The sequence below is a fragment of the Rhododendron vialii genome, chromosome 4a, assembly GCF_030253575.1.
Source record: "Rhododendron vialii isolate Sample 1 chromosome 4a, ASM3025357v1".
NCBI classification, from domain to species: domain Eukaryota; kingdom Viridiplantae; phylum Streptophyta; class Magnoliopsida; order Ericales; family Ericaceae; genus Rhododendron; species Rhododendron vialii.
Window position 1 is genome coordinate 9,945,498 of NC_080560.1, and position 12,196 is coordinate 9,957,693.

The 12,196-nt window shown below is 40.0% G+C and overlaps 1 protein-coding gene and 1 long non-coding RNA gene across 2 annotated transcripts; one reads left to right on the forward strand and one right to left on the reverse strand.

Annotated features, from left to right (window-relative positions):
- Positions 1 to 4,187: 4,187 nt before the first annotated feature.
- LOC131323644 (F-box protein At5g07610-like) lies at positions 4,188 to 5,710 on the forward strand. Its single transcript, XM_058355492.1, has one exon. The coding sequence runs from the start codon at positions 4,188 to 4,190 to the stop codon at positions 5,544 to 5,546; it is 1,359 nt and encodes a 452-aa protein (XP_058211475.1). The 3' UTR covers positions 5,547 to 5,710.
- Positions 5,711 to 10,027: 4,317 nt separating this feature from the next.
- LOC131321952 (uncharacterized) lies at positions 10,028 to 10,657 on the reverse strand. Its single transcript, XR_009198666.1, has 2 exons — positions 10,568 to 10,657; positions 10,028 to 10,265 (listed from the first exon to the last, which is right to left on the reverse strand). It is a non-coding gene; the product is annotated as an uncharacterized LOC131321952 (long non-coding RNA).
- Positions 10,658 to 12,196: the final 1,539 nt, after the last annotated feature.

Sequence of the window (12,196 nt, forward strand, 5' to 3'; positions counted from 1 at the left end):
GAAATACATTGATTAAGAAGCTTAGTATGAATCACTAAGCTTCTTAAATGAATATTCCTTTGGGAGAAGCTCCTACTTAAAGGTACCATCGTCTTCGGAAGAACACGATTTGAAGATGAACATATGTTCGGAAGAACACATGAACATCTGGGGAATCAGGCGACGGTTTCAGCCCAAACGAAAAGGAAAAAACCAACTTAGAGGGGGCAAAAGCGCTCGAAAATAATCAAAATGCATCAACATATGAAAGAACTTGAAAAAATACCTGAAAATCAAGAGAAATCTGTGATCAAAACCTTCAAATCTGCAAATTTCTGGCAATTTTTGGTCTGAAGTGGCGCTTGAACAGGGAAGGCGATCGAGAATGGGGGTGAAAGTGATTTTCTCTCTCCTACCACCATCCTTTTATACTGAGATCAGAATTCGAAGCGATCTCAAACCCTGACCGTTGGATTTGGGCGGGAGACTGATGTGACGCTCGATGAAGGACACATGGCAGGTATGAAACGTGCCGTACCACTACCCAATGAAATCGTGACACCTGGCATCGATTCAAATCGACGGTTACAGAAGCATTTAATGAAAGCTGCACACACATATCGAAGCGTTCCAAACATTTTTGTCCGTTCAACTTCAACAGTTCGTCCAGTCATTCGTTCTTCGAATTTATGTCGACGTTCGGCCAGATTTTTATTCAACTCCTCCTTCACTTCCGAGCAAGCAAAGAAGGAGTTGAGGGACTATTGTAGGGGGCCGAAATATCCGAAGGATCACAGGGTTCACAAGGTCCAGAAGGGGGAATAAAGGTTCACACACTGTTTGACCCGTCATCTAAGCTGTCTCAGTTCATCTGTAAATAAGTTTGGGCTTCGGCCCAATATACCAATAATTATCCGAAGGATAGATGGAACCACGAGTACTTCACCGACCGTCATATGCTGTATCCGAACGTACGTACATTTGAGTTCGCTCTGGGGTCTCACCAAACGCTCGGTAGGAACATCCACTCGTTCGGATAAGTTGCTCTTCAGTAAGAAAACCAAACGCTCGGATAATTCGTGTGGCAGAAGTGGGTCCCGCCGAGTACAGGCGATTATGGAACCTTCCATAAATATCTATTGATAAGTAGGCTACCTTTTTTGATATTCGACGTGACATCTCTGAGCGATGTGACCTTTTTGACATCAACCCATGTGACTCTGTAAGATCTGGGAAGTGGTGCTCATTAAATGGCCCTGTTGCAAGACGCCATCCGAGCATTATGCGACACGTGGAAAGTGAAGCCAACTTGCTCAGCACTCCACTCATTCGCCTATAAATAGAAGAACATGACCACAAAGAAAGGGTCTGAAAAACTCTGGAACACAAGTACTTTCTTCTCTCTACTAGCATATTTTCTCACTAAACTTCTTCTGCTCTTCTCCACCTACTGACTAGTTCGTCGGAGCTTCTTCCCGGAGGAACATCCCCCTCTGGTTCTGCAGGTACACCAAGACAGGCGACATCTCTCACGGCTCCACACACGGAGACAGCTATACAGGAAGGAACACAGAGAAATTCCGCCCCCACAGAATGTAATGCTTGTGGAGAACGAAAGAGGAATTACCGCAAAGATTGCGGACTTCGGGCTTGCAACGAAGCGGCCGGACATAGACTGTAAAAGAGAGAGAAAGCAAAGTTGGCTTTCAGGGTACGCCGATGTATTTGGCCCCCGAGTCTGTCATCCACGAAGAGTACAAGGCTCGTACTGATGTTTGGTCACTTGGGTGCTCTGTGTTGGAGATGCTCACGGGGAAAGTGGATCTTTTATTTAGGATTGGATTCACACCGGAAGTCACAGAGATTCCAACCAGGTTGTCGAAAGAGCCTCAAGATTTCCTCAAGAAGTGCTAGGTAAAAAATCCCAAGTTACTGTGGACCGTTGATATCATAGATGAAGGCAAAGGTGCTGTTTTATCCAAAACTCCGGAAGGAAACGGACATAGACCGTCCCGGATAGGCCTCACTAAGATGTCATTGCTTTGGAAGATGAAGATTGCGGTGAAACGCTTGCTTCGGAAGATGAAGGAGGACAATTCAGAACAAGGTCGTATTTATCTTACAGCATCTCCAGGAACTAACACGGGAATTCTAGCGAGATGCTCGTATATTTCATTACGAGTAAAGAGTTCTAGTGGACGTAGCTTTGAATTTTCTTGTTTCTCATTACGACAACTATATTTTCCATTCAATGCTTCGAATAATTTTCTCTATGCAGTCTGTTGTCAGCATCATCAAATTTATACCAAAAGAAATCAAACATGATACTAACCAGGAGACCTAATGGTAAACCAGAGATCAGTGACTTGTTTCCACCAGCTCTCATAGTGAAATTGATGATGCATGGCTAATGCCCAAATGGAGAAAATCTATTCGATACGGTCTTGGTTGCTAGTACCATGATCGCACAAAGAGGGAGCTAGGGCTCGTGGATTTGTGATCACCTTCTGAATCACTTAATCAAATCTCTCAGACTAAGAGAAAAACTCGTGCTTATTGATTTTACTAGGCAAAGAGAGTCGAGTGAAACAGCAGGTTCACGATGTGAAAAGGACATAGAAAGAACAAGGAAGCACCGCAGTACACGTAGAACATGGAATTAATAGGACTACAGGAGTTTGCTAAACTTCTGAACTGTAATCTGAAACAATGCCAGAGTCAACACTCTAAGCCCTGAACGAAAGACAGAAAATGACTTAAAAAGCTGACAACATTTTGAATCTAATGAAGATAAGACTTGTAACCCCAGATTATGAAGCTAATAATTCCTTCTAGTCAAAGTGAACCCGGAGCCGCAACTAGTTCAAGACCTCTTGCAGTCGAATATTCACCGCGAGTATTTCGCAGTGGAAATATTAAGAAATGGCAGGTACCAAAGTTTCCGGATTCGCACATGCCTAACATGGTAACAACTACAGAACTGTAACTCCATGGCTTGTCTCAAGACACTTCAAAGAAAACTGTAGCCATAGATTCAATACCTTGTTATTTCTTCCCTGAATTGAACAAACCACCCACGGTTGAGGTGATCTATTTTACAGTTTTATTCCTGAGTAAGTCAAAGAAAGTTGTGCTGCCATGACTATAATGACCAGCAGACATTTATGGGCTACGTGAAGCTTCTATGGTTTGAAATCCTCATGCATGTTTAAGCTTCTACGATGTTACTATGATGTTTTGCAAGCAATTTTTCTAGTAATGACTCATCCTCCTCATCGCTCCAAGCTCGGCGTGCGGCGCGTGCCATTGTGAGCCAAAAGACCAAAATATTAAAAATTACTTTTAATGGACTTGAGATATGGGATGGGATGAAAAAAAGTGTACAAATGTGTCTTTTATAGAAAAATTTACCAAAAAAATTGTTGAACATGTGTTTTGAATTACCACACACCCAACTTATTTGTTGAACATGTGCTTTCAACTACTCAACTAATTTTTAAAATGAACCAATTTTTTTTCATATATTTCGGTTTTTAATTTTTTTTTTCCAAAAATCAATATTCTATTAAAAAAAGGTTTTAAACATTTTAAAGATTTCTAATTTTAATTTTTTTTAAAAAATTTAACAAACAGGGAGTGACAAAATATTTTAAAGATTCAATGGATTTATTTTATCCCACTTTTAATAAATAAATATGTATTTATTCTACTTATAATAAAACTAACCTTTTTTCGTCCATTAAATAACCAAGGTAGCAATTAAGTCATTTGACACCTTATTCTATCATATCCACCTTCCAAATTTCCTTTCTCAAAAAATCATCAAAATACCTCATTAATAAATCCACTATTCTTAAGAAGTGGGGTTACATTTCTTAACATATCACCCCTCGTTACATATCCATCCTCATTATAAATCTACTGAAAATAAATCCTCCATCCAAACGGACCTGAGGGGGTCAGTGATATTTACCAAATTATCTTCTTTGTTTTCTGTCTCCATCAAATTAGACTCCCCAAACCATCAGGGTGGTAGCCCAGTTGGCACGGGTGATGGGGCTTAAGTGCCTCTCCCTCCACGTGCACTCGGGTTTGAGCCCCTCTCATTGCAAAAAATATATATGAGCTGGGGAACGTGTGGAGGACCTTGTACCAGCTGTGCACCTAAATGGTGTTGTGGTGACGGTCTATTCTAACTGACAATAGTTATGGCTCGAACCCGATATTCCACAGTGGATCGGGAGCCCTTATGTTCACGCCCAAGGGATTGCTACGCCGATCACCCCCTCCTACCTTTTTTGATCATAAAAAAAAAATTAGACTCCCCAAATACCCCTGGTGGTCACTGCTTCATCTGCAACGGAAGCCAAATGACTAGGACCAGAGCATCCTCTAAAAGGAAGAAGTCGCTTACCGGCGCTACTCCGACGGTACAATCGCCGGCGGCAGACAATGCCCATGAACCACCACCGGCGGCGATCGCAATCGGCTGCAGTGTCGATCTCATGACAGAGATCCTCCTGCGTTCGCCGGCGAAATCCCTAATCCGATTCAAGTGCGTGTCCAAGAATTGGCTCTCCCTCATCTCCGACTCCCAATTCTCAAGAAACCACTCTCGCCGAAACCCTAGGCCCAATCCCATCTCAGGCTTGTACTTCTACAACAGAAGCCGACTCAAATCCGTCTCCTTCCACGGCGAGCAGAATCTCCCGTCTCTACCCTTCTTTGATGTCCTTGGCTGCCACGAGAATTTAACTAGCATTGTAGACTCCTGCAACGGCTTACTGTTGTGCGAGAATCTAGATTTCGACGGTAAGGAATTCGTAGCGCAATACATTGTTTGTAATGTCTCTACACAGAAATACAGAGTGCTTCCTAAACCTACTGGGAATTCAGCTAGATGGATTAATCATAGAGCGTTCTTGGCCTTCGATCCTTCCAAACCGCCTCACTACAAAGTTTTCTTGGTTAGTTACCTGTCTCCCCCACCTTATGAAATTGATGTGTTCTTTTCGCGGACTGGGTGTTGGAAAAAGGTTTTTGCGCAGCATACGTGTCATGGCCCAAGTGCGTATTGGAATGGAGCAATCCATTGGGTAGGTCATGACAATTGCTTGAGATTTGATGTGGACACGGAGGAGATGATAGCGACTCCAAACGGTCCGCTGCCCAAAATCCTTAGTCAGGACAAGATTAGGTATCTTGGAGAATGTGGTGGCCGCTTGTTTCTTATTCAGTCTCGTTCGCGCAAGGTCTTGGGATTCAGAATCCTTGAATTATGTGGTACCTGGTGGGGGAGTTTCCAAGTCAATCTTAGACCCATCATATCAGCATTCCCTGAGATAGAAACAACCTTTGAATTTGATGTGCTGTCACTATTGTGTGTTGGGGATGTAGAGAAAAAAGATAATTTCACACTGGTGTTAGCTATTCCGGGGAGAATTATTGCTTATAATCTGCATTGGAAGACATGCGATGTGCTTTGTAATCTGTCAGAAGATGACTTCATTGAACGTGGTAGGAATGGTTATGCTTATACCTTTGTTGAAACTCTATCTCCGGTATGAATAGTTTGATTAGAATCCTGAATGTTGTGTTGCCTATTTGCTTTTTGTAGAACTTTTAAAATGAATCAGCTTCTTTGTGTTGAAGAGCTGTAAGTTTTTGTTTCACATGTTGCTTCAATAGCTTTATTTTATCATGGTGATACCATCATCTTCATTCTTGGCTATATTCTTGTGCTTGGAAGTCTGTGATGCATAGTTGTGCTCTTCATCAGTATCTTGTATTTTTGTTAAAGAATACGATACAGATTGAGGATGACAACAAGAAGAAGTGAAGGAGGTCGCAGGAATTACAAGAAAAAATTAGAACCAAAATGTTCTCAATTTGTGGTGCCAACACACCGTACAAGAATCTCCAATCTGAAAAAGGTGCTCTCTTTGCCGAGATATATTTTTTTGTTCAGTCTCGAGTCCCAATTTTGTCTAACTTGCTGCCACTGCATAAGTCTATATCTATGCTACCATAGTTACCCATACAAATGCTTCCTTATCCATGACAATTTCCAATTCTTCTTATTATGCCATTTCATTCAGAGAATCTCCCTTGTGTATCTTTTCTTCTTGTGACTGTAGTAGACTCCCATAGAACATTCTAATGTTTCCCTTTGCTTGGGTATTCGTCAGCTTTTTTGGTCTTTAATCCCACTTATTTTTCTGCTGCCTGATGTTCCGGAGCATGCTTGTGTTATACTTTTGTTCCTTCATATGTGGGCCTTTCTTTGACTACTGTGACACGCTATCTCAACTATGATTCATTGGTTTGATCGCCAGGGAGGGTGCGTTAAACTCGTTGATTACTGGGCTTTGATATGCTTGTGATGAAATAGGTGGGTAAAATGGTTAATTGAGTAGTCAATATTCTTTCCACTCTACCTATGCAATCGAAACTCTAATCGAAAGTAGACTCAAGCTGTATGATACTCTAGAACTCACTATAGTTTGGCCTGGCTGAAGGTCTATATGCTCGAGGAAGGAGTAGAAACTAGAAACAAACAGCAATGAATTGAAAAGTTGATACTGTAGTCTCTTGTTCGATCGATTGAACTAACTGATACTGTGTTCTAGCCAGCAAAGTTGTCCTACATATTTGTAACTCTTTAAGTGCTAGACATTGACATTGCTCGGTTTTTTGCGATCAGGTGACTTTGATTTTCTAATTAGTATATTGTTGGTCTAATTAGCTCATTGAATGCCTATTCTCTGTTTAGAGATATCCTGCATGATGAATCACATGTTCTTTTTTTCATGATCCGTCATAAATTTCGACCAATTCAACTTCTCAGGGTTGAAATACTAAAGATTTCGTTCTACTTCTAAGATAGTGGCATATGTTTGAGCAATAATATCTTTTGTAACATTCTGTCTTTCTACAGAATGTCTGTGATCTATATATGCTCTTTATCTAGTTTTTCCTTCAGTAGATGGTATGTGAGGTTCAATACATCCAACCCTTGCCCAACCCTGCGGTGGGGGAACCCTCATATGCTATATTAGCCCTTTTAGATGGTATGCCCTCCTCCGTAAAACCCTAATTTTCACCCTGCTCAAGTATTTTCTTCGTTGCTGGTCTTTTGATGCTCTAGTTCATCCGTTGTTACCATGTGATTGGCACTTTCATAGCCTTAGATATCGTTCAAAAAGTCTGACGTATCAGCTCAGCTGCAGGAATAGGTTCTCCGCGTAATACAAAATTGGAGTTGCAGGATAGGGTTCATTGTTGACTGCATCATAAATGAAATCCTTGTTCGTCTATCTCCAGCTTACACATGTATAGCCTTTGAAACAGGAGGCCAGTTTCGGTTACCTTCATGGTGATGTTCAATCTATTTGTTGAGAGTTTATTCCTCGTTTGACCAATGTCGTACAGGTTTCAACCTCGCGTACGGCGTACCTTATCATAAAAGTGCACTAAGCGTAACTCCTTTATAACAGGATGAAGTTGTAGTACAAAATACTCGCTGTTGCTTCATGAGAAAGTTCACTTGAGAAAACAGGAATTTCCCTTATTCAAACATGCTCTACTGAAGATGAACAAGTCAAAATGTTCTATCAAGAAAACAACACGTTTTTATCAAGTAAGTTCCGGTACACAATTTACGTTTAAGCATAAGAAAACGACTCAAATTTTAGATTATAATCATGAAAAATCAAATTTTAGTCCAGTTGTTTCGTTCCTTCTCTCTTACACAAGCCAGTGATGATCTCACTTGTGTTCCGAGCATCATCTTGTTTAGGTTCTTATGAACTGCTTCTATATTTCCATCTGTTCACAAAATCGACTCCCGTTTGCCAAACCTACCTTGGTCAGTACATTTTCTTAACCTTATTTCAGAAAATGACAGTAACTTAAACGCAATGATAAAAATTTGTGGCAAGGGGATAACCTTGATCAAAACAAATTACACCGTGATGTGAGAACATTCTAGATCAGATAAAAGCTTCCCCAAGCAGAAGTTGGGAAATTAAGGTGCTCACCGCACTTTTTTTCACGTTTTTTTGCTTCCTTGTACATTAAAAAGGAATAGGAAGCAGGTGCGGAAATTAATTAATAAAAGATTGTGAAAAGAGGAGAGAAGACAAGCTTGATGCAATTGCCGATCAATTACTAAGTGTGGTACATTTTGATGCCTCATCTGATGATAGCCTTAAATGGAAGTGGAGTGAAGATCTCACTTTCTCAGTGAAGTCTGCCTAATCTACCTGGGAAAACAAGAATTTCTTGGAAGAGATGGAGTTATTCAAAGCTTGGAAGAACCTCTGCCCACCAAAAGTTGAAATGTTTACTTGGATGGCCATGCAAAATTGTATTGCTTCCAAATCAGTCTTGTTGCCAACAATATGGATATATGCTCACTGTGTAACAATATGGATATAAGTTCCGCTAAGGTTTCTTTGGGGGCCTTTTTATCTTTCGTCCTTATTCAATTTTCTTTTTTCGTTTGTTACTTATGCGCTACATTTTTTTGTGGATTATTGATTTGTCCCGACGAGAGAAATAGGAAAACTCCCAAATTTTTTTTACTCAAATATTTTTTAAAATATCCAAAATAAAAGAAAGAGATGAAATTTGTCCCTATTAAGAAGTTGATGGATGAAATAAATGACTTTTGTAATTTAAAAACGAAGTGGAAAAATGGAGCATAGTTAGTTTTTTTTGTTTTTTTGCCAAAAGTATAGGATTTCCATTGATAATGAAGAGCTTACAATATAGGGCAATGGTGTATTTTTCCTGGGGGAGAAAATAGCCGAAGAGGCTGGTAGGCAATCCAAAGACCTACACCTCGAAACCCCATAAACGCACATAAGAAGAGCTATGAAGCACCGACACTCCAAAAAGGGCGTCGCGTCCACGAATTGGACACGGAGACACGACGGGAACACGCCAAATACGTATTGGACATGCCATGTGGCGTGTCCAATGAGTTATAGTATTTTTTGATAGGGGACACGCCGGGGACACGGTTGGGGGTCAAAATGTAATGTATTTTTAATTTTGAGGGGTTAATATAAAATTACTCAAAATATTTGAATTAAACTGTAATTATGCCTGTATTTGAACCATGTGAATCTCATACATTAATGTAGGACATATCTTCGTCAATGGACATGAAAGAAAGGAAAAATATATATACTTTAGTTACTGTATTATAGTGGTTGAAACAAAACATCCAGACTCCTGTTTAAATCCACATTCGTGTGTACGCTCCAGTACAGCAGCCATCGACCAATACAATAACGTCTAAGACCATTAAAGACTATTAAAAATGGAACCATCAAAGACTATTAAAAATCGAATACATAAGCAGAGGGAAGGATCGTTGTGATTACCAAGTGATGACAACAGATATTACAGCTGAACAAGCACCTTCTACAGCTAGAGCTAGGCCCAAAAAAAAATAAAAAATCACCATTTGATCCACAGGTTCAACATCGTAAGACATCACTCAAACAGGCGATAGACTTTCAATGAATTGAATACGAAGTCCGTAAAGTTCACTTCGTGCGTAACTTGAAATCTCACGTGGAGACAACTCGCAAATCACCTTCATTGTCTTGCACTCAAGATTACAGGAAATGACTTTGCCCCGGTTGTAGAACACCACTGCGATATCATTTTTGTTCTTTCCTTTCACAACTCTTATCACTGAAATTACGCAGCTACTTTTAGTTGGCAATATTAAGGGATCTACCCGGTCCTTGACAATCCAGCAGAAGCTATTTCTGTCCATCTCAAGAATGCTAAATTCCGCAGCATCGTTGGAAGGAAGTTGAATAAGAAGCAAACGACCACCACATTCTCCGAAAATAAATCATATATTTCGAAAGATTAGGGTTTGAAGGGACTCGAGTTTCTGTCAGCTTCTCTGTATCCATGTCCAGTCGAGAGTAGATGTCACGCCCCGTTCCGGAATGGGACCTCATCAGCCTATCCCGATACGACACGTGACAACCAGATACTAGCAAATCCAAGAATAACGAACAACTACAGTTCAACAGCCACATTTTATTTACATCTCAAAATATTGTTCATTTACAAACTACAGCGGAAGTCTGTCAAGAAATAAACTTTACATAACCAACTAATATCCAAAACTAAACTAAGCAAAAATCATCTACGGGCCAGGAGACAAAGACTCCCACAGGCCTCAACTACGCACTTCTCGAGCGAGTCACAAAATGCAAAACGCGACCTGTAGTGGACACCGACCTATACCTGCAAAACTGGAACCCAAAACGAGTTCCAGGAGTGTATATGAGACATGGATGTTGTTCAATAAAAACAATAAATCCAAGTTCATCATTAATTAAGCAAAACAAATAATCGACACGAAGTCTTTAATCCGACACAAAGTCACTAGCTCGACACAAAGTCATAATTTTGGCATAAAGCCATTGAATCGACACAAAGTCAAAGGCACGACACAAAGTCCGGCCGTTGGCCGTTGTTGCCCACCGACACGAAATCACAGTCCAATATTTCAAATTCAATCCAATTGAAGAACATCTATGAATCGAACACTCACCTCGGTCTCCAACAAAAAGAAAACCAACGCAGTCACTCCCTACGTGGAGCTGCGGTACTCGTCGTCGTCTCCGAACCTAACAAATATTCCGCACATATGAGCTCAAAGTTTAATTCCAAAAGCAAAGAAGTAAATTCATCAATTTGTACCTCAAAGCCAAAAATCTCACAAACACACTTTCTAGCAGAACCATTGATCGAATTCTGACTATAGCATTCTATAGGTTTCAAAGAATACTACAAGACCACCACCACTAGCAAGAAGACTTCTAGTACATCAATCTAGATATAAAATTTGCCCAAATTGGACTCCGAATGACTAAGATATGCTCAATTGAAATTACACATCTAAAACAGAAACTACAGACCCGGCAGAACAGTCTGCGATCGAATGCTCATTAAAAATCACATACTCAATCTTTTCCAATAATTCCAACACCAAAACATCACCTATTGATCAATGTTTGAGACTCAACAGCATCCATAGTCAGTAAGCATATTCAACTATGACAAAATTGATGAAGAACACAGCTACAAAACCTGCCCAAAATTTCAGAATCACCAAACTATTAACTTCGGAACCAAAACTGATTTTTCTCAGACCAAACTAAGGCACAATCTTTACAGATTCAGAAAGATCTACAAGTCTAGTTTCGGAATCAAGAAACGGTGCGTAAAACCGATACCCGAGCAAGAAGTTATGCCCGTTTTTCCAACATATGTCTGGGCTGTCTGCCCAGACGCGAATCTGACACCAGTTCAGTTCATGATTTTTATCTTTTCCCACGTTGCTCAGAAAATTCTGAAATTTTTACAGCACATGCTACACACATAGAGACATCTCCAGTAAAATTACCAAAAAATAACATGGTCAGCGCGTTGATGATAAAAATAGGCAAACACAACAAATTCTCAAATCTGTCACAAAACAGATTCTCAGGATCAGACCAACATTCGAAAATTCACAGTAAATTGAGTTCTTAACCTTTTCAAGTGATTCCAAAGCCAAAAGAACAAGCATCAAATCTAGTTCAGATTTCATGAAGAAACCCAAGTAAATTTCGACATAAAAGGGTGAGAAAATAGACAAACTCAGAGCTGTACGAATCTGTCCAGCAACAGATTATCATTATGCAGAGCATACACGAAATTAAGCAAAAGGGAGTGAAAATTACCTACTGAATTGTGGTTTCAATCACTCTTCCACCTCTTCTTTCCACCGTCTCTCTCTCTCTCTCTCTCTCTCTCTCTCTAACGTTGAAAACCTCATGATGGGTTTCTTTCTTTTTTTCTTTTTGTTTTCTTTGTTTTAAAGAACAAAAAGTCTACACACACATACAATCTGTGCATAGATTGTGCACAGATTTTGTTGTGGGGCCCACCATGGGTTCCACACAAATCATCCGAGCTGTTCATTAAATGTAAAACATTTTTTCAAGGGTCCCCGTAAAAAATAATCTCAATCCGATTCCTATAGGTGCTCGATCTAATCATATAACTTTTCATAATCCGGAAATCTGAATGAAAAGTTAGATGGTTGGATGAAGCACCTATAGGTATTGGATTGAGCTTATTTTTTTACGGGAACTCTTGAAAAAATGTTTTACATTTAATGAACGGCTCGGATGAT

Coding starts and splice junctions, on each gene's coding strand:
- LOC131323644 (XM_058355492.1), top strand. CDS start 4,188: ATGGCTCGAACCCGATATTCCACAGTGGATCGGGAGCCCTTATGTTCA.